General features: G+C 37.3%; 1 protein-coding gene across 14 annotated transcripts in view; it reads left to right on the top strand.

Moving 5' to 3' along the window:
• EML4 (EMAP like 4) overlaps positions 1 to 27,848 on the top strand; it is a 158,222-nt gene that overhangs the window by 85,404 nt on the left and 44,970 nt on the right. For 11 of the 14 annotated variants that reach the window (XM_035564365.2, XM_050709360.1, XM_035564401.2 and 8 more), the window contains 6 exons: positions 306 to 488; positions 11,438 to 11,567; positions 17,348 to 17,521; positions 19,605 to 19,733; positions 23,394 to 23,419; positions 23,900 to 23,932. In XM_035564365.2, the coding sequence (XP_035420258.1) occupies positions 306 to 488; positions 11,438 to 11,567; positions 17,348 to 17,521; positions 19,605 to 19,733; positions 23,394 to 23,419; positions 23,900 to 23,932 (675 nt within the window). The remainder of the gene's footprint in view (positions 1 to 305; positions 489 to 11,437; positions 11,568 to 17,347; positions 17,522 to 19,604; positions 19,734 to 23,393; positions 23,420 to 23,899; positions 23,933 to 27,848) is intronic. The other 3 variants (XM_035564382.2, XM_035564355.2, XM_035564347.2) reach the window with 2 other exon arrangements.

The following is a 27,848-nucleotide window of genomic DNA, read 5'->3' as shown; positions in this document are numbered from 1 at the left end:
TCTACTGGTAAGCATGTTTTTCCTTCTACACTTTTAACAGAAAGTAATTTTCTCTTCTGACTGTAGTAGAACCATGCTACTTAAGCCTTCTGTCTAAGCTAATGATTAGCTGCACTTCTCTCTTGAAGCATTCATATGATACATTTAACATAATATCCCTTCCTTCTTTGCCTGAACATGTTTGTTCATCTTCAGTACTTCAAAATGATGGGACGGACATACTCATTCTGTAAGTGTCTTTCTACGGCTTTTGGTTTAGAACAAAAGAGTTAAAACTCTTTCTACTCTCTTTCCCCTCCATACAGATGACAGCATCTCAGCTGCAAGCACATCTGATGTCCAAGACCGACTTTCAGCCCTAGAGCTGAGAGTTCAGCAGCAAGAAGATGAAATCACTGTCCTAAAAGCAGCTCTGGCTGATGTGCTAAGGCGCCTTGCTATCTCTGAAGACCATGTAGCTTCTGTGAGAAAATCAGCACCAAGTAAGGGTAAGCCCATATTTGGTAAACTCTTTCTAGAGTCAAAATGTTATCATGTAGAATGTTCTCTGTTGGTGACTTTTTTCCCCCTTTTCTGTGTCATCTGGAAAAGCAAGTATGTTTTGTGAGGGACAGGGTAATTTTTTTTTATTGTAGGCTTTATCGTATATGGCTAATAGCTATTTGAAATATGCTTAATAATATTGCTGTTTTCTAACATTTATATGTACTTATGGCCACTGGAAATTTACCTTAATTCTTGTAAAAAAGGTTCATTTAATTTAAACAGTGGACTGCTTTACAGCTGCGGTTTTTAAGCTGACAACAGGGTTTCTGAAGCTTACGGGGAGCTCTGAGTCTGAGCTTTGACTTCATCTATAAGTTATTCAGCTGAAGGGCTGTATTAAAGGCTACACTTCCCCCTGCTCCTCAATTCTTAATTAAAAAATAAATGGAAGTTTTCTGAATCTAGTTTATTTTTGTTCATCTACAAGGATGAACACCAGTAGGTTTCTTATAAGAAGTGGACATCCATTTAGTAGTATCTCTTTGGGCTAGTGGCTAGCAGCTAACCTTTACACTGTAATTTTGAAATATATAGGATTGTTTAAAAGGAAAGAAACTAGATGCTGTTTGCACTAATTTGTACGTGTGCGTGAATGCATCGCGTTTTTTCCATGAGCATTTCCTTTTCTGTTCTGGAGAAGTACTTACGTTGTTATTGAGATTTACTCCAACTTAAAATTGTGTGTGTAGAGAGAGAACTAGAGCTGTGTACATAGGTGATATATGTTAGGCCTACTATTAAATAAAAGGTTAGGTCATATTTCAGATAATTCGCAGTTCTAGTTCACCATAAATGCATTTATCCCTATGAAATCATGCAGCCCAGAATTCACTGGGCTCAACCCTTGTACTTCAGCCTTGAAGTACACCCGTTACACCGACACCAGCATAACACTGAACTGACACACCAGAGCATATGTTTGTTTGCGTGGCTGCATTATACAGGTTGAAAATGCAAAAGCTGAAAATTCTGAAAGTTTGAATTGTTTTGGATGTGGCAGGGAGATCAAATTCCTTAATTAAGTGTTTTTGCAGTCCCTCTGCCAGATGGAAGGAAGTGATGACACTTAATTGGCTTGGGCTCTGAATCCTGCCATTCTCTCTTACTTGCTAAATGGTAGACTGTTGTCAACCCTGCTTATAAATGCAGCTTTATCTGCCTGATGTGCATCTCTGGTCTCATCAAGATTGACACTTCCTTGTCTAACTCCGTTTAAATAAAGCTCAGGCAAGTATTTCAGCTAAATCAGTCTTTGCTGTCTGCTGTCCATTATGACAGAAAGAAAACGTCTGTGCAAAACTGTGGGCAAAATGAATGCAACATAGAACCTTATTCTTCCTATTTACATGCAGAGGAATTGGGATGTGCATAAATACAGCTATAAAGACCTTTGGCTTGGAATTGTCTAATATCCAGCAAATGCAGTTCACAGGCAGGGCAAGGTTGCAGAGTTTTGCAGAATGCTTTGGGGCCATCTTCTTACAGACTCTGGGAGCCTTGCAGCCATACTGAGTTCTCCAGGTGAATTTATTCAATGAAAAATAATTATTCCCCAGGGTGGGAAAGGATGGAGGATCTAAATAACTTCAGCATTTTGATATTACATTTCTAGCAAATAATGACAGCAGCACGTAACTGAAGATAGAGGTGGGGGTGGCGGAGAAATGTACATGTACGAGCTAATACAATGAGCATAAATGAATTATGACTAATCGGCACTGTATTTAATTTGTGGAGGATGTGTCCCTATTGTCTTCAGTTAACTAATACTACCAGGTGACACCTTAGCTTCACTGTTTATCATGAAAGCAGTTGTGGATAGATAGTACGAGGATGTCACCAAAGAAAAAGGTCATTCACATATGGTCACTGAAATTTTCTACAAGGTTGAAATTAGACTTTAAGAATGAACTTGATATTAGTATCAATTTAAACTTAAGCATTGATATTTTAATAAACATTTTAAAACAAGATGATGCATAGCTTTTTATAATACTGTAGACAGTTTTAATTAAAAAAAAAAAAAAAGCTGAGGCTTTGGTTCACAGAAGTATTTGTCTCTACAGCAGTGCTTGATTGCATGCTGACCTTAATGAGCAACAAAAAAAAAGATGCATATGTATTTTTGAATTGAGAGAGGTGTTTAATTTGAAGTATGGCAAGACAGTGAGATAAATACTTCTGAAATAAATTGAACTTGCAAAAGTCACAGTACCCGAAAAAGCCATCTTGAATCTTTCCATCAAACAGATTTTTAATCTGAGTAGCAGACAATATCTAACCCAGTTTGAATGAGTCTTTCCTACTTGCTGCTGAAATGTTTTCTAAAACCTCTCAATTTTTTCTGTAACCAGTCAGCAGTGTCTTTGAAGAGAGATTTTTCATAAGCTCAAAGTAAGTGTAGTGAACAGGCCAAATCATGCTGAAGGGGGCAAATACAGATCATTTTGCAACTGACTTTTCTCATTCTGAAGCTGATAGACCAACTTGGTGTAGGAACAGATCTCTTCCTCTTTGTTAGTTTGTCTGCATTGCATATCTGGTGAGCCAATTCTGTTCTTACTTTTCTTATCCCTTTATTTTAGATTGATTGATTGCATCAGCCATAGCTGAAGCTAGAATTCCTTGTATTATTCTTGCAGTCTTTTCTTTTTTTCTAGGTAACTTTTATTGCATGCGTAGTTTGAATATAGTCCAGTCTTCGGTGAACAATTTGACATAGGCATTGGTAGATTTTTATTTATACTCTATGGGCTATTAGTTAGTAGATTACTACCTACGATTTTGGCTGTCTAGCTGTGACTCAAGCAAACTGCTCTTCATATGGTGCTAGACGATCTGCAAACTGTCTGAGATAAGCCAGAGGGTGAGGTTTTTAAGCCACCATAGTGCCTCCTAGTAGAACATGAAGTGGAGACACTGTAAGAGAGAAACTGCAATCTCCTCTAGCAGGGATTGCAGCAGAATTGGCACACCTGCTATTGCACACAAAAAGCAGACAGTGTTCTGATGTGGCTTGTCTTCCTGTTTAGTATTGCTCAGTGTAAAGCCGTTCTGAATAGAGAACATCTTTTCAAAATAAAAAGACCTTGATATTACTTCTGTATCTCTGCTCTCAGCTAAGGGTAACTATGGAAAGGCAAAATAGTTGAGTCTGAACTGAAGGTCACGTTGAACATTCTTAGAAATGTGAAAGGGGCTGGTTAGGGAACAGGTCCCCAGCAGCTACAGGGTTTGGGGGGGAAAGGGGGGGGCAGGTAGGGTGGGTTGTAGTGTGTGGGAGCATTTGGGGTTTTGGTGTTTTGTTTGTTTTTTTCTTTTTGTTTTATTTTGCTTTATAGATGCCTTGGCAAGTATTTGGGAAGTTCTTTGCTTTTGGCAGCTCTGTGCTCTTGTTGCCACATGTCTCTGCTGTTGATGCATGATTGATGCTGTTAACATTCACAAAAAGTTCCCAAAACAAAGATTACCTGGACACTGAAGAAAAAGAAAGCATAAAGCAGTCTGGTACTTGTGGCTGCCAGCAAGATAGATTGGCTCACAGCTGCTGCCTGGTAAACCTATTAAAATCTTTCAGGGTGTCAAAATGTGTGTAACGGGAGAATTCATCCCTCAGGCTCTGGGTGTGGAGACAAGTTTGTGGTGCACAATGGCACCAGTAAAATAGCTCAGACTCATCATATTGCTGGGGTAGGAGCTCTTGCCTGAGAAAGCGTCCATCTACCAGAAGTTACAGCTGATCTCTGCCCACAGAGAAACAGATTTCATGTCCTTTTTCTGGACTTGGAAGTAATGATGAGGCTTGTCACAGGCTAAACCCCTGAAATAGGAAATATTTCCTATTCCTTGGGCAAGAATTGATATCAAATAACTTGTGTGCAAATTTAGGTCACAAAGTAAAGTTCAAGAAGTGGATGGCAATTTGCAGAGAGGGCCTCCTATGACAGTGTGGACTGGCTGACCAAGAGGCATTTATTTTACTTACGGCAGAGGTCTTGGGGATCTGCGGTAGCAGTAGCAGCTGCATATTGGAAATGCAGATTCTTTTTCCTTTGTTCAGTGGATTTTTCTAATAGTAACCTGGAGAGTTTTCCTTACTTTTCTGCTCCCTTCTCAGGTGTGAAATGATGTCTGTTCAACATCTCAATAGGAAGAATTCTGAAGTAGTATCTTGCATCAAATTCCATCTCATTGCACTAATGTAAACAAAACACTTCTGATGTATTTTTTACCTTATCTCAAAAATGGTTTCATTTCAATAACATGAAGTCATTTTATTTTATATTAACAAAAACTGACTTCAGGTGTTCAGTAAGCTTCATTAATGAAAGCATAACATAGGCTTTTATTAGTGATTTTCTTTTTAAAACATTCTAATGTGCATAATTTTTCTAATAACAGGGTATATATGTTGTCTAATTATTAAACATTAAAACAACTGAAAATGGAACTGTAGAAAAAAAAATGTTCATCAGAGAGATAGGTTATAGGTTCTTATTCATGATAGTAAGATTAACTTGGCAAGCATATACGTGTGTCGTTTTACTCATGGGAATAGTCCAATTGAAGTCTGCAGGCTGTATGCTCACATAACAAATAATGACACTCTTGAGGTCTTAATGGGTTTTCCAGGTACTGGTTTTAGTGCCATCTGTTCTTTCTGCATTAATTTTTTTCTTCTTTTTTTTCCTCTTTACTACTTCCCCATTTTTTTTCTTGTCTTCTCCTTTTCTTCTGCCTTCTGTAATCTTTCTTACTATTCTTGATGTTCTTCAGCTATTCAGAGAAGTTGAATCTAGAGAGTGTTAATGAACTAAAGGGCATTAGCTAGCTAAACCAAGTTGAGGAAAGAAAAGTGAAGAGGAAAGTAGATTTTTTTTTTAATTTCTGTTACCTGATAATCCTGTTCGTTGATAAAAATTCTCAAAGCAACTGTAGAAGAGTGTTTTTCAGTTGTGGTGATCAGTAGTACCCTAATTCGTTTTCCATAGTCTTCTTACAATTTTGGACATGCTTTTGTGTATTTGTGTGCTTTTTAAGAAGAGTGTGGACAAATTCTCCTGAGCTACTGCACTACTATTCTCCACGATGCTTCTCAAGCTAAGAATTGCAATCTTGGAGTAGCTAAATGATGCAGTTAGCTTTTTCAGAATAAAATCTGCCTTGTTGTTTATAACACTTGAGTAGCTTTTTCATCACTGTTTGCCAGAGTGTATCAAATTGTTTCAGAATACCACAGTTAAATTTTTATTTCTTCTGCTTGGATACAGCTCACTTGGAATGGGAAGAGGAAGTAGATGGTGCCTTTGGAAAAGTGTAGCAAAATAATAGGATGGTAGGGAGAGAGGGGGAAAAGGTCTGTGCTGTTTTAATAAGCTGTTGGCTCTCTCAAACCGAGGAAGTTTTCAGTTTCCCTCGGTAGTAGTTTTATAAAATTCCTGCCCAAAGAGCCAAGTGTCAGAGCAGCAGCGTGACTCTCCTGGACTTTTGGGAATGTAACACCTGAAAAAATAGTTTTTGTTTAGAAGGATCAGTTACACTTTTAGAAATGTATGCATTGACAGCTTCAGTCAATAGCTCTAAAAATGCATACGAAATCTGTAAATAAATGCTTAATTAATCTTAACATTGTAATTAACCTAACTATTGAGAGAGATTTGCTTGCACCTGAAGATACTTATGCATTAACTATATGTCCTCAAACTGTTTTCACATTAACATGCCTCTATTAAACTTTTCCTTTTAATAGGAAAAGAGGGATAATGTTTATTTTCAGTTTTCAGTTGAGATTTATGAAATTGGGCTTCAATTAAAAATAAAAAAAAAAAAAGCATTTGAAGCTTTTTGAGGTAGATGTAATTGTTTTAAGAATACTAAAGTTTGTCAAAACTTAATTTTGTTTTAAAATTGGATTATTAGCAAGACGAAGTATAACCCATAGGTAGTAAAGGAAGCTGATTTATATTTTACCCTGATTCATATCATTCATTACTGGAGAAGTGGTATCTCACCCTGACCTGTAGCTTTTGCTCCTGGGATAGAAGAACAGAACATTTTTGCTGCTTAAGAAGTCTCAATCAGAATTTGACAGTGTAAGTGAACTAATTGAATAAACCTTAACACCAAAGAAATTGTTCTCTGCCCTTCAGAATACAGTACTCTTCTCAAATGGCGCTTCAGTGCTCCCAAGCCATTTCTTTGCCAGTCTTCCATCAGTTGAGTGACTTGACATTCTTTGAAACTTTGGAAACAAAGAAGTGACTACAGCTGCTTTGGTACAATGTCTTATAACATCTTGAAGTTTAGGATTTGTCATACTTTCAAGTTTGGTTTTGATGGTTTTCTTTTAGGAAGGAAATGCAGATAAAACCTTATGTTCTGCTGCACTTAGAACTATTTAGGTCTGTTTTTCTGTGGCTCACCTGTGTGGGTTGTCTGATGACTAGTAGTGTGGTTGAGCAAATACTGTACATTTATTTGGTATGAGTACTAAACTGTGTTTCTGTTCTTCAAGACGTCAGACTTATTTGCACAAAACCCCTATGTATGTAATCTATTTGAGATATCTAGATATCTTTTCCAAGTTTTGCTGAAAATAAAATATTGTAAAATTATTGAAGGGCTTTATCATAAGCCTTGTTGTTGTTTTTTTGTTTTTTTTTTTTAAATCTTAGAAAAGAATCTTTTTTTTCTTAGAAAGAATTTGTTTTTTTTTTTTTTGTTTTAAATCTATTTGAATGAAGTGTAAAGAGAAAGTATTTTAACATACTTGCACTTAGTTGAAATTGAAACTATCCTAAGAAGTGAAAGAAAGGTTTGGCATTTCTTTGGAAGGAAGGCAGTTTACCTGTCAGGATCAGCAAATATGAAGATACTCAGCAAATCATTGTTCCAGTTACCACAAGTAAAGGCGATAATAAACTATAAGTGGTTTGGAGAAGAGAACTGAATCACTAACTTCAGCTCTAGTATGTTATATGTATGTTTAGAAAGAAAAATTATCACGAGACATGTATTTTCAAAACTTACCACTGTCTCTTACAGCTGTACCTCAGTTTTCCCCCAGTTAGCTAATTGAGGCTGATAAAGGGTTGGAAATAGATTCTTGGTTTGTTGTGGTCTGTGTTTTCTAATCCTACTTATCTTTCTTTCACACACTTGTATACTTGACAGATGTTAACGAAATGCTTCTTTGAACTCAAGGGATAATATTTTGTGAAAATTATCAGAACAGAGATGAATCTACTATCCATAAAAGACATTTTTACCACTTTGATCTCTGACAATTTGGCTTTAATCCTGGTTACCACGCGCTGGCTTTCATTGTACGTTCAGTTTATGTCTGGCTTTTGTTCCAAACCAGCAGATAAAGCTGAGTGCTGTTCAGCCTGAAAAATTTCAGACTATTTATGCTAGTAAGAGACGTACAACATGATATTGGCAGAGACATGCAATCTGAATGGTGGGACAACTCAGTTGTTCATTGACATGGAATCTGTGTTCTCCCGAGCTGCTTCATTATTTCACAGGTTTTTGAAGCCACACTGCTTTGTTGAAAGAAAAGCTATCTTTGCCATGAAGAAACAGCTTGTGATGCAGTTAATTTTCAAACTGATTTGACTGCAGAGATCCCCTGGTTAAAAGTCATGAGGAGGACTGTATGGCTTGGAGCAGCTTCCCCAGGGCTCTGACCCTGGCTGAAAAGAGCCTGGTGCTGTCTGAACCCATGGGGAGCCAGGTGTTAATGCTCTGCTGTCTGGGGCTTGCATGGTGCTAAAAGTGTCCCTTCCTCCTTCTCCACCACAGCTTAAAAATTTAAACATATTTTGTTGACAAGCAAGTAGATATTTACTTGATATTTTTTCCCTCTTAAAAATAGGCTTTGTGACGGTCATTTTTAGAATACCATGTTGCTATGTAATACATAGAGTCTGGAAGGGGGCTTATTTCTCAAGGGTGTTGAGTATTTTTTTTTGTGCATGTTTTTTGTTTGTGTATGTTTTTTGTTTCATTGTGCATTGCGTGGCACAATGAACTCTGACTGACCAAGATTTTATCTTGGTTCTAAGAGAGGCTGATGTATTTTTGATACTTGAAAAAAAAAATCTGCCGGTTCATTTTTTTCCCCAGATTTTGTTGTTTTGGTCTGTGTGCAAATATTTTGTTCCAATTTTCAAGAAATTAATGATTGTGGAAATCTCCATTATGGTAATCATTAGTCATTTTAAAAAAATCGTTTTTATTTTCATTTAAGAATTTTCATCTCAAACTTAATTTTACATGCACTTGTTGAAATAATGAGGTATTCTGCAGATCTACTATCAAAATCCCCTTCTCAAAAAGCACCTAACCCAAACAGTTGCCTTGTTGCCTTATGGACTTTTTTGCCCCTAATTACTGCATTCATCATTGCATGGATTAGAGCACATTCTTGTCATGAGCATGCAATAATGTGCAGTTTTACTCATGATCAGTTGTGTCACTGGATGCAAGATGGAACCAGCACTTTCCCTACTTTGCGGGGGAATCCTAGAAACTGTCTGTGAACAAAACATCAGTGTGCTTATTGCTTAAGAAAAAGGAGCTTTTTTTTTTTCAGTCTTAGAAAGTTTCTGTACTTTGTTGGAAGTATTGCTGTTCTTTACACTTTTCACTGAATGCTTTTCCAGCAGTACTGAGAATCGCTGCTATTATTATATCTCCCAATTCACGTTTCTGGAAAGCTGCGCCTAGTGCTGGTTGGAGAGGCATTGATCTATTACGACGAGCAGACAGAGATGTTAAGGTCATATGCAGTTCAAAAGTGAATCATAGGCCTTGATATTATGCATCTCCACAAAGAAGATGATTTACTTTGTCACTGAAAATAAAAGAAGTTAATTTATAGGCTTCTAATGCTAAAAGTGCTTTTTAAGCTCGCATTTTGTTCTCACGTTAAAGTTACAGAAAGGGGTAAAACTCTGTTGAGTTTTTGTGGTTTTGTACATTACATTAACCTTTAAAATCTATATTGCAAATATGTCTACCATAAATAAAATTATTTTTTTAAGAAGTACAGGTTGGAAGGAATCAAGCAAAGCCGATTTGTGCAGCATTTAGGAAAAACAACCATGATCTTTGCAGCGTTTCTGCACTTAAGCATGTCTTTACTTTGTTTGGATCTCCTTTAGTCTCATTTCTGCCTTGGATATTCGACATGTTCCTTTTGGCACTTCTGATATGAATTTCAGATGGTCACATGCTGCTCAGTATGTTTGAAGCAGGATGCGTGTCAACCCTTTTCAACCTTCATCCAAATAGTTCTGAAATCTAATATTCCCTTGACAGATGTCTCTCGTATGTAAAGAACTTGTTTAAAATAAGAATTAGTTTGTCTCTCAGCCTGCCTGATAGAACTGCAATTTGACAAATTGACCAAATGCTGGTATGGTTTTAATAATGCATCCTCATGAGTTTGCTCTCAGTGCACAGAGTTGATTCTCCCTGACTGCTTTTTTACTAGTCACTTTTATCGTCAATGTGCGGCCTCATGTCTTATCTATTTCTCACTATTCCAAGCCTGCCATGAACACAGACGTGTAATTTTCCTGTCAGTCGTGTCCTTCATGCTTGTTGCTGAAGTCTGAGTGACTGGACATCACAAACCCCTGAGATGCAGTAGCAATTTGCTGTTTATGCAAGGAGATGTGGCACAGAGATGGGGTCAAAAGTGAGCACTGATCTTTGGATGCTTAATGTGAGAGTAGACCAGATTTCTTTTCAGTGCGTATAATGCTTCAGAGGGGAAAGCTCAGAACTCGGAGGGAGGAGGGGGCAAAACTCTTTTCTGTATATGACTTACTTTAAAAATAAGACAGGCACCAAAAAAAAAAAAAAAAAGGAGAGAGGGGGACAGTTAATGGAAAATAATGAAATGTTAGGTTTAGGTAAAATGCCTTTTATTTATTTCACTGACGGTCTGTGGCAGAGGAAGGTCTAGGAGCCAATTGCCAGGCTAGCATTCAGCTCTTTAAATAGAAGAGCCTTCGCTCCCTCCTCTTCCTTGCAGTCCCCTCCCACATTCACTGCATATTTTCAAACTTCTGCAATGAGTGAAGTGGGCATCTGACAAACAGCCTTCTTCACATACACAATCTTGATTCATCCCTGGAGGGAGTCTGCAACATTCACTGGAGAGGGCAGATGTTCAGTGGAGAAAGCTATATCAGAAATAATTTTACCATATTGCATATGCTCAAAAGTAGATATCTTAAGATGGGAATGGGTAGCTGAAAAAAAAAAAAGAAAAAAGAAAAAAAAACACACTTTGATTAAAAAGAAAATCTTTAGTATCACGACCCTTAGGGGTTTACATAAAGGATATTCCTTAAGGGATAACTTAATAAGTCTCAGTACAGAGAGTGCTTCTGTCTGCAACTTCTTTGAACTTCAGTGAAAAATACAAATTGAAAGCAACAAACCTCATGTGGTATTATTTGTGAACTGTGATGGTTCTGAAAAAGAGTTGAAATAATCTGGTCTGCTGTGCTACAGCTGTCCAAGCTAACCAATTTACCAAGGCTAGCCATAACCTATAATTCTTCCTGAGGATCACAACTGGAAAGAGATGTGGCATGTCACTGAAGTAAGCTATTTGCTGGCAGTGTGGCAGTAGAGAGGCTAACTCCTATAAATGTATTCTTGCCTTTCTAAGGGTCTTGGGTCTCCCTTCTCCAGCTGTCTAGGTTAAGTCTTTCATGAAAGTATGTCACTGGATACCAGCTGGATGGTAGTCCTGAGCATTTCAACTTGCTTCTGTGGGATACCAGGTCCACCTCTGGGAGCTCATGTTTTTTTTCTGATGGATCTTTGAGTTGCAGATGTAAACCCTTATGCTCTTTTTTTTTTCTAGGTCAGCCAAGCCTCCGAGAAGCTATCTCAATGTCCTGTATAACCAATGGGAGTACGGGAAGCAGAAAAACAAGCCACAGTTCTTCTGTATCTGTTGCCAGAAAAGAAACTCTTTCATCTGCTGCAAAAAGGTACCGACTTGTTATTAAGATTGAAATTATTTTTTAAAAAGCAAAATGGAAAAACAAACAACAACAAAAAGAAACAGAGCAAGAGTTTGTTTTTGCCTCTGCACAACCCTCAGCAGAGCTCTCTGAGGCAAGAATAAGCTTTGGAAATATACTATGTTATTGGGCTGCTTACAGCAGGGTTCTAAAAGGAATTCATAAATGAAGACTATTTCTAGTGTATACTGCCCAAATGCATTCTCACTAAAGGACAGAAGGGGCAAATGTATTTTCAATATGACTGGAATTTTTTTTTCCTTCTGGTATTCATCTGCATCTTTTTTTTTTCCTCCCCAAGGAAATTAAAGAACAAAACTGACTTCATTGTCTTGAGTATAAATAGCAGGCAATAGCAAAATAGTTGTGAAACAATAGTGAGTTTTAAGATAGAAGTTTACTTTTTAAAATTTAAAATCTTAACCCAGAATATGTCTTAGTCTTTGTAAAGTATGTATGTATCAGATCTCAAATGTATAAAAATAACACTGATTAAATATTCGCTATTTAAGTTTGCTATGCACAAAGCAATAACTTTTTTTCCCTCCATGTAATGGTTTCAGCTGCATACAGCAAGAGAAGTGTTTCTGTAACTACTCCTTCTGTGGGTCTGTTAAATAGTGATCACATGGCTTAATCAATATTTTGCAATTATTCGTATTTGTTGGGAAGAACAGGCTGCCAGGTATAGCCACAGGACAGGGAATGCTCTTAATGCATAATTGTGTAAATTATGTGAACGACTTCTTGGCCTCTGTAGCATACTCCGGTAACTCCAGTAGCTGTTTTATCTTCTAGTATGGATGTAAATACTTTGCTATACAACAGGACAGGGAAATGATATATTTCAGGGAATAAAAATGCTGCATGCAAATACGGACTGTGTTAAGAACAAAACAGGAAAAGCTTTAGTTCCCTTTGGAATTTGAAAAGTAAGGGTAATACCCTGTTCTTCACTCTTCTCCCTCATGTAGCATTGTATATCTTCTTGTTGAATACTTATGTTTATTTTTCTACAATAAATTAGAAACTGATCACCGTATGTCTCTATCTACTAGCACAACAGGCACCAGGACAAAAGACATTCCTGCAGGAAGGTATTTGTTAGTTAGCACTTTTCCATTAATCTTACCCATGTGGCTCTTAGCACGTTGATGAGAGCCAGTGCAGCTCCTGCAGTGTTCAGTTTGCATTTGTGCTGAATCGCCTTCCTGATTCATTGGCTGATGCATGCTTGAGTACATTAGAGGAACAGAGTGAAGTGGCCGGCATCCCTTTCATCTGAGTTAAGGTCTTTAGAAGGAGACCTGGATGGGTCAAAATAGGTAAACCTCAATGTGCAGCTCTTCTGGGCCCCCAAACAAAGTGTCCAGATGGAGGGTTTTGTACTACCCGTGCAGCTAAAGATACGTGACTGCCTTCTTCAAGGCTTGTTTCAGGAAGGTTTAAGCCCCCCATCTTCAGTTATCTGCTCAGCTGTTTACCTGTATTTTTACAGTCTTCCAAAAAAAAAGTGTCTGGTATTTGGAAGAAAATAGGTTTGCCCTTTTATAAAAATACCATTTCAAGAAAGGTGAAAGGAAATGTCAGTTCTCGGGCTCTGAAGATGTGGGCTTTGGTGATTATTTTTTTCTTTTCTTTTTGCAACAGCAAAACTGCTGAGTACTAAATAAGTGTCTGGGTTAGGAATCATAATTGAATATCAATAGTCCCACATTCTTAATAAAGTCAGGATAGACATGTCTAACATTTTTTGTCATGATGAAAAGGAGAGAGGATAAACGAGGGTATCACCTGATTGTGGGACACTTCACCTTGACTTGTCTAGGCTTTTTTTGCAGGATGGGGGTTCAGCTGTTGCAGCAGGTGGAAATGGTCATCTGTTTATGTAGAACTACACTTGAGTTACCAAACAACCCCAAAGCCTGTCTATAGCTTTGCATGTTCTAAATATAGGTAGCCATACAACTAGTCACATATATCAGGAGTACTACTTGTGTCCAAACTGTTGTTTTCTTGAAGTTTAGTGTCTTTGTTTTGTGCAGTCTTAATATTGCATGTTTCTGGGGCTCTGGCCTCTGTAAACTTGCTATATCTGAGATTTCATCCATGAATAAACAGTTTCATTTCCTAGACTGCTTAATCCTTGTTCTACCAACTCGAACACAGTAAGATTATGGAGTTGATCTTATGGCTCAGTAGCTGCACAACAGCATTGTGCCCTGTTTCAGCAAAGGTATGCTAAAATTTCAGCTGTCACTTCAGGAGCACTAAAAACAGAGCCCAGTAACATCACTGTGAAAAAAACAGATGATGTCCCATTGTCAGAGGTGAAGTCATATATGTTTGGAAAATTTCAGCCCTACAGTCTGGAACTGATGTGTGATAGAGGTGCCGAAACACTTTTCAACAAAAAATATGTTGCACACCTTGTGTATCACTAGAGTTGGAAACACGTTTTTACTTTGTACTGTACTCTGTCACAGAGACCTGTGATAATTTTCTTTAGGACTGAACATTTGTCTGAAAACAGCTTCTGGTAAGAATAGTCTTCGTATTTCAGAATGATGACCCTCCACAGTAGCTGCCAGTGTGTTGTGGTCCAAGGGATGAAACACTGGGCTAAGTGAAATTGGAGAATCTGGAAAATTAGGATAGTAATAGATCTCAAATACTCACATGTGGACTGAAGAAATGCCTCACCAAGTTGGGATTTGGAAAGAATTTTTGGATGCATTAAATGACTGCTTCCCAGAACAACTAGTCTTTAGAAACCCACAAGAAAAGGTACTGTCTTTGATTTGGTTTCAGTTGTTGCACAAGAGGTATTAGTTGTTCAAGAGGATTTAGTGGGAGGGCCACTCAGTAATAGCAGTCATAATACGATTAAGCTGAATATTTTAACAGGAGATAGTAAACCAAATAAATTCAGCACACAGATATTCAATACCTAGACTGCCACATATCCACATATTTTACTTTCAAATTAAAAAGGCCGTCAAAAAAAAAAAAGCCTATTTGCCACCTGGTGCCAAATAAAAACACTGTATTGGAACCCCAGGTATACCTCGTGCTGCAACTGAGAGCAAGCAGTGGTCCAGTGGCACTCAAAGATGCAGAGAAGCTAAGGAGGGAAAGTAATGGTAAATGGAAATGGACAGCCTATAGCTGACAAGTTCAGTGAAGATATTGAAGAGATTCTCACATTGAACCTATAGCTTCTAGGAGGTGGATCAGATAAGCTGAATGAGTTTGGGTAAGAATACAGGAAATATGAGGTGAACCAGGTAAGTTAGGTGATACGCTGCTGTCAGCAGATGGCATTCGCCTGAGCTTGCTGGAGGAATAAAGAGGTGAATTTTAGAATCACTGGCTTATTATTATAGTTCAGTTGGAAAGGACCTTCAAAGATCAAGTCCAACTGCCTGACCACTTCAGGGCTAACTAAAAGTTAAAGCATGTTGTTGAGGCTATTATCCAAATGCCTTTTGAACACTGAGAATCATGGAGCATCAGCCACCCCTCTAGGAAGAGGAACACTGTTCCAGTGTTGGACCACCTTCACAGTAAACAAATTTGTATTCATATCCAGTCTGAACCTCCCCTTGTCCTGTTATCAGGGAGCTCAAGGGAGCAAACAGAATATAACAAAAATAATGTAATGATGAGCTCTTCTCCTCAGAAAGAGTAGTCAGGCATTGGAACGGGTTGCCCAGGGAAGTGGTGGAGTCACATCCCTGGGGGTGTTGAAGGAAAGGTTGGACGTGGTGCTTAGGGATATGGTTTGGTGGGTGACATTGGTAGTAGGGGCATGGTTGGACCAGATGATCTTGGAGGTCTTTTCCAACCCTTATGATTCTATACTGCCGTCTGAAACAGAACATGGAGCCTGCTGGACCATTGTTCTAATCATGTAGGACCATTGTTTGTTGACTTGCAAACTGGAGTTATGTAAGTGGAGTCATTATATTTGTGTGTTCTCTCTCCTCTTGCTTCCCTCATTGCTTTTCCTCTAATTAAACTATTTTGAAATAGAGGGAAAGGGAAAATGGAGGGAAAAAAATAAAAGAAGGAATAAAAAAAAAAAACGTTCTTTCCTAGTAGATGGAAGTCATTGTGAGAAATGTTACATTTATGAGAGTATGAATGCAAGTGTACCTCTCACAAAAGGAATAAAGAGCATCTTATTTTCTTTAGTAATAAGACATTCATGGAATTTATTTCTCTACATTGCATTTCTTGCCAGAGAATGGAAAAAAAAAAGAAAAAGATTGCTTAGTGCCCTCTTGCCCTTTTATATCTACCATTGTGAGTGTTCAGATTTAAAAAACTCTATTTTTATGTTTCTAGTGAATGAGGGAATTCTGGATATAAACTGTTAATCAAAACCCCACAGTTCTTCAAGCTTTATTCTCCATGATCACATATATGCCTTACACAAATGTGAATGCTCTGTTTTGCTTTCATCTTTCTGAAAGGAAAGTGTGACATTGATGTATTGTATTGATGGGTTTAACTAGTTGATGTGGTTTACAGAAGAAAACCTAAATGATCCTTAAATGTTGGTGTTTTATGTTATTTTTTGCAACTTATTTAAGCTGGTCTTCAGTGCTTCTTAGGAAGCATTTAGAAATATTGAAGTGTTGATGGTTTTGTCTCAGTGGTAGATGACGGACTTTGAGTAACAAATGAAACAAGAGGGTCCTATGAGTGTTATATTAAAATCAAGTCCCATTTTCATTCATTTAGTTTGAATATTAACTTACTGTTTTTCACTTATAGTGTTTTGTGGAAAAAAGCAAATGGAAAAACAATTAAGGTTATACAAGGGTTGGGGGAGAAGTGATGTGAAGGAATAGAAATCTAAATACTTCCCTTCAGAAAGATACAGTTTATTTCTTTACTTTGCAGGTTATTTTGAAACCTAAGAGAAAAATCCTTCTTTTCCTATTTTAGCTGGTGCTTGTACCTTGCTTTGTTTCATTGATAAATTTATCTTGGAAGAGTTGGTTTTTTTTTTAGTCTTAAAAAATATGCCATGTATTATAGAATTCTCTTCTCTTTCAGGTCCTGTTATGATTTGTGTGATTTGGTATATTGCAAAGCACACTGTTCTATACAAGTATCTTTTACGTACTCTTTTTCTTTATGTAGTAGACCTTAGGTTAGATCCTTAATGAATGACATGTATTTAAAGCTGTTTGAAATGTTAACCTAATAAATATAAGAAAATAAAGATGATTCTTAGAAAATAAAGAGGTTCTTAGCTCTTTTGTACTGGTGGTGTTAAAGATGTGGCAAGATAGTATAATTTCATTCAACTGCAGATCAAAATTGTGATGAATTTTCAGGGATAATTTCCTTTGAATTCTGCTGCATCATCTTGTGTCAGCTTTGAATGCTATAACATCACCCAAGCATGAAGGATGTACTGAAATGAAAGTTGTACTTAAATCAGTGTAAACTTAGTACATCCACACAGTAAAAATAAGTAAACAAATTTCCTTGCCTCCATCGCCTTTTTTATTTTTGGAGCTTGTAAGTAAATCTTATTTAAAGGGCAGCCAAATCTTATTTAAAATGCTAATCTGAACAGAGTGAGTAGACAGAGTTTTTTCTTAGTGATCATATATGTAATGTTGTGACATCTCCCATCTTTTCATAGAGGGCATTTTCTCCCACCTTTTTAATTTATTTGCTTGTTCTCTTTTTTTTTTTTTCTCCCTATGTTATACTTTATTTTACAGCGGTACAGAAAAAAGGAAGGAAAAACCTCCAGGACAGAAAGAAAAAAAAGAGGAATCTCACTCTAATGATCAAAGTCCACAAACTCAAGCATCACCTTCTCCCCAGCCCTCCTCACAGACTCTCCAAACACACAGGCAAACTCAAGAAAGCAAGAGTTCTGCTCCAGCTAAAAGGTTTTCACAGTACAGAGATAGAAAATGATTGAAATGATACTCAGTTCATATCTGACAACAAGTCATGTGAAATAGCTCTAATTTCATGATCAAGTTAATGTTTGATTTTTTGTGTGGAAGAAGATGCATTTGGAATGCATTGCAACACAGCAAATATCTAAAAATGCAGTTTTTATTTGAGTAAAGTTTTAAGATTACAAGATTTTTCTCAGTGATTGAAATCCTTATATGGTAAAGCTAGTTTACCTCTAATCAGTCATTCAAAAATATATAACAATGATTCTGACTTGATCTTTCTCAAAATACACTTCACATGTTTTGTCTGAAGTAGCTGAGTTGTGGAGTATATTTTGCACATGGCTGTTTGCTATGTGTTGTAACAGCATTTGTTAAACGATAGTATTACTGAAACTCTACCTTTTTGTATGTTTTTCTTCTCAAATTATTCTGTAATGTGACTGCAATTTGGATTTTTTTTTCCATTTGTTTGCTTTTTCTTTTTGCCCTCCACCCTTTTCAATTCCTGCTAGATTGCAGGACACTTCGCTGTTATTCCAATTCTTCACACTTCTGTTTTGACACCCAAATTACAGAACTGCTTGACTTGGCTGAAGGTAGGAGCTTATTTAGGATTGCCTCTGTGTTTCCGCTCATTTTAGTGGAAATTGGGCATTGAATTTTTTTTTAATGGATTTTAAGATTTGAGTCATTATTTCTGGATTTAAAGACTGTCCAGATCACTTGGTGTGCTGTTTGTTTTTATTTTTTTGGTAGTGGTGATTTTTTTGGTTGTTTTTCTTTGGTTTTTGGTTCATTGTTACCTTATTGTTTAGGAAGGCATGACATTCTTTCCTTTATTGTATGTCATTTAGGAGACTCAAATTCTTAAATAAATGAAAATTATTCCTCTGAAATTTCCTATAATTCACAAGATTGTTGTCTTGCATTGCTTGAATTCACAGTTCTAATAAATGTTTAAATTTCCACTTGACTGATGCATGTTATAACACTCCATAAAGGCTCTGTCTCCATGTCTTGCACAAACTCTACATTGTCTGAAGCTGAACTTGCGGCCTGTTCTTCTGCCTGGTATCTCACTGTACAGGTGTTTGTCTGAAGTCTTGCATACTAATCTTTTGCAGTGTGGGGAAAAAAAAATGCTTTTGTAGCGTCTTAATGGTTTAATGTGATTTGATTAACGTGTTTGTCACAGGACCTTTTCCAGCCTCTTGAGGTGTTGTGGAGGTGAGCTTGCCAGTTCTGAGGCTGCAGATCAGAACTTTCTCCTGCAAAAAGCATTTCGGATGGGATGAAGTGTAACGCTGTTAGCAGGACAGATGCAGACTAAGTCAGTTGACTGAGTAATATGGCCTTGATCACTTTTGAATGTTTTCCCTGATTTAAGATGGGTATGAAACTAATGAACTAGTGACTGCAAAGCTTTTCAGGTTACCATTAGTGTAAATTGGCTACAATGAGATTGCTGAAAAACTACATCAGAATTCATGGATTTATTTGTCTATAACATTGGGCAAAATCTAGCCTGCCTTATTCATGTAAGATGTTTGCAGACATTTTTCAAAAAGATTGAAGCGATGAATCTGATTTAGAAGATTTTATCTGAAAAAAAAATTAAATTAAATCATAGTCTGATAGAACTGTTCCACCACAGAAATTAGTGTTTTAAAGCTGATGAATCAGTGAAAAAAAATCTACTTTTTTTCTAGGCGATTTTTTATAAACTTATTCTTTAAGGCTAATACATTATAGCCTCTTTTTTCCCTTTTGGTAATTTGTTAGCTTCATTTGTAATGAAGTAGAGAGATTTTTTTGTTCAAGCCTTTATGTAAGAGCATGTGAAAATGGAAGGGCATGGATAAAACATTTGGCAACTGTCTTGCTCCATTGTTTTCATTCATCCCATTAGAACTTTTTGACTAATCTTTTTTTCCTGTTTCATGCTTCAGCTTGAAGGAAGACCTAGCTCTGCTTTTGTCTACTGCTGCTTGTTGGTTGCATACCCATTCCAGTTATTGTTATCTTATTAACTTGTCATTCTAAAATATATTTTTTTTTCTTCTAGCATAAAGAGATCCTTGACTGCTGAAAAACCTCACAGTGCTTGGGAGGGCTCGGATGACAGTCGTAACAAGCTGCTGAGAGTAGCATCAACATCTAAATTAATATCGAAAGTGGCAAAGAATGCAGACAAGTATGTATAGTTTGGTGCATAAAAGTGAGTGAACTTTAGAGTCAAATTATTGTGAAACTGCATAATTTCAGTGAACTTAAATAAGCATATGCAAAGACCACTTGCATCTTTGTTTTCGCCATGAGTAATTACTTGCATAATCTGTAAGCGTGGCACTCCAGATGCCTGTGGAATCTTAAAATCATTACAAAATGTGAATGTGGGGTGTGAGTGTAAATATATTTTAATATTGCTTATTTGGGTTAGCAGAATTATGTGTTATGAATTGTTATTTATGGCTTAATGCCACTGTTGTGAAGTTTCCAACCAGTCTTTTGCTGATTAAAAATTATTTGAAAATGCTGGTATATTTCCTTGAAATTAATCTACTGGATTTGATGTGTGTTTCTAAAGTAGATTGTAATTGTAAAAGAAATGTTTGTGATTTCAGAAATGTCTCTCAAATGAACTGTTTAACAGATTTCTGCTTGCAGTTTCTAGATGACAGGCAGGGATTTTCTTTTCAGCTTAATCTCCAGTGTGCCAAGGTTTTCCTTCTGTTACTTCTATCTTTCTAAAAGAGTTTAATTGTATTTGAATAATAAAGTGTTGCAATGTTTTTCTAGACCCACCTTACAGCTGTTGTCAATAATTTGTACAAGTGAGCTGATTTTGACACAGTGACTGTGCACATGCTTGCTTTCCTGGGTTACTGTCCCAGTGAACCCAAGTGTCACCAAACTTCATAGTAGAGCTGAAGAAATCAACAATGTTTGGCTATTTCATTAAGCTCATTGATGAGGCATAGAGCACCGTGTCTCCACAATATTAATGAGAAGGGTGTTATGTAGTTCTGGGTGCTAGGACAACGAGTGCTGAGCTAAGACCAGGGCCTCCTCTGCTGTGCTCTGCACAACCTGTCCTGAGTCAGTAGTGGGATGCTGCTCCTGACAAAAAGTATGCCTGGATATCCAATATAAACCATCATATATATAAATCAAAATGACCTTTTGTGAGAGTAGTGATAGGTTTGGCACTTTTTAGCTGTTACATTTTCCCCACAGAGGGAAGCCCCATTTCCTCAGCCCTTCCACATAGGTGATGCTCTGTAGCCCTCTTGTGCTCTTCTTCAGCAGCGGGTTTTCTCAGTTTGTGGTCTCCAGCAGGGGCCTCACGAGGGAAGAACAGCTCAGAGCAGTTACTTCCACATTTCTGTCAGCACAGACAAGAGTTTGCTTTTTGCTTTAACTTCGCATTGTTGACCCCTGCTGTGACCCACTTTTTATCCTCAATGCTCGTTGCCACTTGGGCTTCCTGTTTCACATTTGCACGCTTGGTTTCCTTCTTGACTTTTGTTGAAATTGTGATCACTTTGTTGAAATTGTTGTGCTGGCTTTTAGGCTGAGCCCTCTCCTGTTTGCTGAGATCCTTCTGAGTTCTGAGCTTGCCCCAAAAGTGCTGCCAGCTTCTCCAGCTGGATGTCCTTGCAGATCTCATACATCCGCTCATTAATCTTCAGATTGTCATTAACTGGACCAAGGCAGGACTACCTGAAAGCCCCTCCCACTATGACAAATAAAACTCTTCAGGCCGTTCGGATTAATTTCCATGATGGTGTCTGTAGTGCTCTCCTGAGCTTGTGTGTAAGTCAAACACATACTTACTCAAGAGTGGTGCAAGTACATTCCTTCTTCCCTAGGAATGGGAAGAACAAAAACATCATAAATTAATCTTGGGTGTGGATATCGGCACATTTACTAAAAGCTTTATTCCTAGCTTGAAGAGCTCTGCAGCGCAGTGAAGTGCTGTGTGCGAGGGATTGTGGGTTGCATATTTTGCAAGTACTTCTTTTCCTGTTATAATTGTTTTTCACTGCTGGAATTTAAAAGACCTTTGGCAATTTCAATTACAGCAGGACACTTCTAGATAATTTTTAGGAATGAAAATCCCTCTGTCTTGATTTCTACTTTATCAAAGTTTCTTTTCCTGACTTTTGTTATCTGAATAAAATATCTTTCATGGTGTGTTATGCTTTAAATTTGTTAATAATGAAAAATAAATTTTACTTTTATTCCCATTTTGTGTATTGGTTCAGGCAAGGTCAAAATAGGTGCCTTATTTCATTTTCCTGCAATTCTACTTTTTCTCTGAAAGACTTTAATTGCCACCCTTCTACAGTCTCTACTTAGAGCAAATAGGATATCTAACAAAAGAGTGGATGAGGAAAGATTAGGATTAATTACTGTCAGAGAAAGTTACCTGTTCACAATTTGAAGCTGTTGTATCTGAAAGTATTGGGCAAAAATGAAGCTTCTAACATTGTCAATTGCAGACTATTGAATTGAAGACTGGATATTGCACACTGTATTGTGTACCTTGTTCTTCTGCTCAAATTTATAGTAAAAACAGAATTTGCATTCAAAACCACATATTAATACTCATTTCTTAGTCAGATCCTGCATGCCTGATTTCCAACAGAATCAGTTGTGTTGTGCAAAGGCATATTGATATATTGCATTTAGAGTCCCAATTAAGAAAAGTTGGCCTAATCTGCCTAAAGTTACCCGACTCTTATGCAAGGGAGTAGAACTCAGCCCCTATTATGGGCCCCAGGACAGAAATGTTTTACATATGCTTTGCGCTACCAGCCCAGGATATGGACTTTGTTTAGCAAGCTCAGTCTTTAAGCCAGCACTGAGCTGTAAATCAGTCTGATAAAGCCACAAGAAGTAACAGGGTTCCCACGGCAGCCCATCATTCAGTGTTTTTCAGGCAAAATAGGGAATCCAGCTTTAATTTGTCATTTGGCAGCATGGTGAAGGTTGATTGTACCAATAGCCAGAGATGACTTTCCTCATGCATATGCCTTGACCCTTTGTCACTGTTACAAAAATGTGACCTCCATCCAGCTAAAAATACTGGATGCCACTCATACCTTCCTGCTGAATTTCAAATGAATTCAAGTTTTTTTTTATGCAATACATTCTCCCATCAAGGAGTGTTATTCTGATAAGAAGTAGCTCTGATGCTGGAAATTAGTATTTCTTCCCTCTTCACAAAAAAAATCTGAGGTTTTTCGTGAATAGTTCATTCCTGATTCTGGCAAGAAGAGACATCTGAACTGCACTCCTTAAGAAGACTTTGTGCTATATATCCAGTAATGCTGCATGGATCCATTTTAAATGAAACTGCAACTTGCTTACATTTAATCCATGTGTCCAACAGGGTTAATTCCTAGAAAATTTTGTGGTGTTGTATGTGGACAGCTTATTTTGACAGGTGTTAAATGCTTTGCATGCAGTCCCGAGGTTGTTTGGCAGCTTAAAACATTTGGTTATTACACGTTTGCTCTCTCAAAATGGAATTTTCTGCATGCAAGGAATACAGCTGCCATAATTTGTTTTAAAAAGCTTTTTAGTTTTTGTTATCACAGTAGTTCTTAGGAACCCCTGCCGTAGTGCCAAAGACATTAAGTGACTTAACAGATACAGAGACCTGAGTAAAATAATGTGTGTGTAAAAATGTTCTGTGTTCATCAAGATTAGTTATATAGCATCGTATAGTACAGTTAAACTGTACACAGACTCTGAGATTGCAAAATGGAATAATATATAAAATTAGATGATAAGGGTTTCATAATTATTTCACAGACTAACGATATTATTTTGAATTTTTCCCCAGGCACAAAGATGTAATCGTCAGCCAAGGTAAATAAAAATATTTACTTTTAAATACTGGACGAAGATGAAAAGATTTGTCTTTGACTGAATAGTATTTCCTGTAAATAAATACACTGGGAAGATGGTTATGAAATGAGGATATAGAGCTAAAATTGCATTAATAACTACTCCAAGAATTGCTCTTTCCAGCTCTTTTTCAAGACTTTTATAAAGATCATTGAAATTATGGAGGATGCCTCATCAGATTGGATCTTTAGGAAGGATGGAAAATTTTGGTGGGAGGTAGAAGGATTTAATTTACTTTTATGTTTTTTTTTTTTTAAAAAAAAGCTTTTTAGCTTTTTTGATTATTTCCCTTATATTTTTGTTTGTGTACATGCGTAAATGGAGAGAGGTTATGAAAGCAAAACTTCTAAGTTTTGAACTATATGCCAGTCTTCATCCAAGCAGGTTAGAGTGAGAATTTAGAAATAGTTTTAAGATATTTTATTTCTGTCCCATAACCAGCAAAAATGTCAACTCGTGAAAAAAACAGCCAAGGTAAGATTTAAGCTATGCCCGTTGGTCGCTTTCTGATTTAGCGCTCTCGTGATTCTTTTAGTTGGCTTTTCACCATCAAAGAGCATCAGTGCATGATCTCTAAAAAACTTTGAGCATTTAAATGAAATATACTTAGGGACATGGTTTACTGGGTAATATTGGCGGTAGGGGTACGGTTGGACCAGATGATCTTGGAGGTCTTTTCCAACCTTAATGATTCTATAACTCTATATTTCAACTTAATATTGAAACACATTACAATGTGCATATGTATAGGGTGGATTATTGGGGTAGTCTAAAATAAATTAGTACATACATACTTTCCTCAGAGAGGAATGCGTGTTCAAATAAGGTTCTAGAAGTCTTGCATTGTTGCCTAAGATATCAGAATATTAAGAACTGCCAACTAAAAGATTTGTTTTATCTCAGCTTTCTGTCTTGCCAATATTACAACATAGACACACTGATGAGAAAAGAACAGAGACTGAAGTCTTTAATATAGTTTCCTAACATGAGAAATGAGTCTCTCCTAAAGTGTTTGTCTTTGCACCGATCAATCTTGCATTCTGTGGCTACCTGCTCCTGCTGGCTTGTTCAGACAAGAATAGGAGTGGTCTCCCTGAACGTGGTGGAACATGGCAACAAAAGAAATGTACTTCTTGTGTCGCAAAACTACTCTGCTTTTATGTCCTGCAAACTGTACTGAAGCATGCAGTTTCAAAACTAAAGCATGTTATCCAAATGCATGCTGTGCACAACATATATACACAGAGGTTCTGTCTCATACTTTTTGCTGCTAGTTAACAAATCTGTAGTCTCCAAATTCTGTGCTGTAAGCAAGATTACATTACATTTTGATTGCTTTTGATCTTTGGATTTTCTTTAAAAAAAAAAAAAACTCAAATTTTTGGAAGCTAACATATGAATTGTAATGAGAGCAAAAATCACTTGGATCCAATAACTTTTTTTTTTCTAATTTACAGAGAAATTACAGATTTAAAAATATTCTAAATTGATTTTTATCAGAAACATCATTTGAAAAGATTAGGGGTAAAAAGGGATGCATAAGCTTCAGGAACAACAAACTGTTGCTTTATGCCAGGGATCTTTATGCCAGCTGTAGAAGAGTATATATGTGCAGCAGTGGTTACTGTAAAAAGAAAGCTAGTTGCAGTAGCATCCAGATCAGCTGCAATTTAGGTTTGCAAGAATTAATCAAAATTTTAAATTAAAAATGCCCTTTCTACCAAACTCAACTTTGCACAATACCAAATTGCATACAGCTAAAATGCCTTTAATACTAATTCTTTCCTTACAACGTGCTTGTACAATTCTGTGTGTCCCACCAAGAATGGGCTGTCTTTTGGTTCTCGCCTCCTGGTGGCTCTAACTTATGTGGCCTCAATGTTTCCCTGCTATCTGTTATGTTGCTGCAGAGGATGTGAGCTTTCACTGAACGATGAACGGGTGCCTTTCCATGTGTGTCATGCCTTAGTCTGTTCTGAGCCTGGCTGGTATGAAAGAAGAAGATGATGTGGATGAGTGGCCCTATGTATAATGGAGATAGGGAGAAATTCTTGTCACAGAAAATGCATTTACTAACATTTTAAAAACATATAGTGTCAGGACATCATTCTGCCTTTAACTCTGGCAAAGTTGCAATTAGGAGGATTCTATCTACAAAGGCTTTTTTTGATTGATTGTTTTTTTATGCCTATGTTGGGTTGTGTGTTAGGTTTTGTTTTGTTTACTACTACAGAAATAACCACCTGTTAGCTAACCTGTTAGTGTAGTTGCAGAGGGTTTTTCCCTACCTTTCTCCAGTATCAGCTTAGAAATACTCAGCCAGTTCTCTGCAGTGCAACATCCTGGGCAGGTGGGTTTAGTCTATTTTCTACTAGATAGTTTTCATATAAATATCCAATTACCATTTGCACTTTGACCCAGCTGATCAGAAAGAGTTGCCCAGACAATTAACATGGTTTCTGAAGGTAGATCCCTTGCAGCTGGACAGAGTTGTCTTGAGCAGGATAGGATGGCAGGTAGCCTTTGCTGATGCTGTTTCTGCAGGACCTCCGCATTCTGCAACCCAAAGGCAAGAAAAGCTGCTCTAACACTCCTTTGTGGCTTGTCAGCTTTTGCCTTTTAAGGTGAGCAGTCTTCAGCACGCTGTTAATTAAGATAAAGCAACTCCCCTGGGCTGTACATGAACCACTGCATATGCCCTCAGCACACGCCTCCTGCGCTAATGATTGTGTCAATGTGCTTCCTAGCAGTTGTGTGAAGGGGTCTCTGGGGAGGGCTGCTGGTGTGCAAACTGCTGGGCTTCAAAGCAAATCTACAAAAAAGTACTTCGATGTCTTTATGCAAACACAAATTATCATAGCAGAAGACATTTGCATGGAATAATGGGATGGAAGATGACTATTCTGTGTAGCTATGAACATCCTGGAATCACTTTTTCTTTTTTTTCTTTTTTTTTTTTTGAAATGTATCACTACAGTGGAGTGCCACAAAATTTAGCAGAATGCATTTTTACACACTTAGTTCTCAGAATCTTATTTATCTGGCATCATAAAGTGGTGCAATATTATCTGTGTCACGAACATCTGTGTATGTTCAGTGTGATTTCTGTTGAAGGATTAGCTATGAAAAGGAAAGGCATGAGGAGAAAGTGAGATTTAATCTTAGGTGAGCTTCAATAGATGAAGGGCATTAGTTAAGTCTGAATCTGCTGCAGCATGGAGTCCCACAGAGCACATACTGCAGGTGTTGCAAGTGAACATCACCAAGACCTGGGCACTTCTCTCTTCCTGCCAGCAGCCACAGCCTTGGGGACCACAGCCTGCAGCTGCCTCGTGGGCAATCACTTGAGAGTTTCTTCTACATAGCAGCATGCTGAGGCCGTGTGTGTTACTGGTATTGGTCACATACCTTCTGTTGCAGCACCTGATTTTGCTCCCTCGGTGCCTCTCTCTCTCACGTGGGTTGAGCTGCACCTGCTCCACATTAAGGTTAGTCCTGAGCTCTGTGCATCTGGGCTTATGCTGAAGCAGATGTAATGCAGGAACCCTTTTGTGATGCCAGTCCCATGAGCAAAGGATTAGACACACTTCTTTACGTATGCTGGAGAGGTTTTCGGGTTTACTTTTTTTAGCTTATTTTTCAAGATTTGTTTGTTTATCCTTCCAAACCAGGACATTTTTTTTGCAATAAAATCCAATACTAGGAGGTATTAAAATTCTGTAAAAATCCAATAAAGTTATGGATGGAACAAGCAGGTGCTTACTTAAAAGGACACTAATGAAAAACATTCACTGCATTCCTAAGTTTGTTTCTTTTTAGATTGTGCTTTATTAGTTTCCAGTGCTTTTTCTTCTGCTAGTTTTAACTGTGCTATAGTTCTAGCTTCCCAGAATGAGGCAATCATGAAGCCCACAATGGAAATATTTACCCTGCTGACAGTGTGTTCTGTTCACAGAGAGTGCAAAATCTAGTAGCTACTTCAGAACAGTTTTGCTATCAGTCAGACACATGGGTTTTCTGTCAGATGCTTGTTGAAGGTGCTCACGTATCTGAGGGCAGAGACCCAGTCTATCTCATTATTATTGAGCTGCTGGCTCTCATGCAGGCACATTGCTTGTTATTAAAAACCATAGATACTGTCAGAAAAACAAATTTGCATTGAAGTATTTGGGAGTTATCATTGGTTCCTGAAGAAGTCAGGATTTTATTTTTTAAGCAGGAGTCATTTAGATTCAGTTTTATTGAGCATATTTGTGTTCAGTATTGCTTTTTGTCAGACTTTTATTTTTACATAAAAAAGCTAGTTTACATTGCAATAATTCAAGTTTAATATTAAACGGTAACTGTTGTTACTATCTAGATTCTTAATGACACAGGCCTGAAAGCAGAA

The sequence above is a fragment of the Cygnus atratus genome, chromosome 3 (genome assembly GCF_013377495.2).
Source record: "Cygnus atratus isolate AKBS03 ecotype Queensland, Australia chromosome 3, CAtr_DNAZoo_HiC_assembly, whole genome shotgun sequence".
In the NCBI taxonomy this organism is placed as follows: Eukaryota; Metazoa; Chordata; class Aves; order Anseriformes; family Anatidae; genus Cygnus; species Cygnus atratus.
Note: the sequence above shows the minus strand (reverse complement) of the source record. Positions and strands in the feature narration are given on the sequence as shown.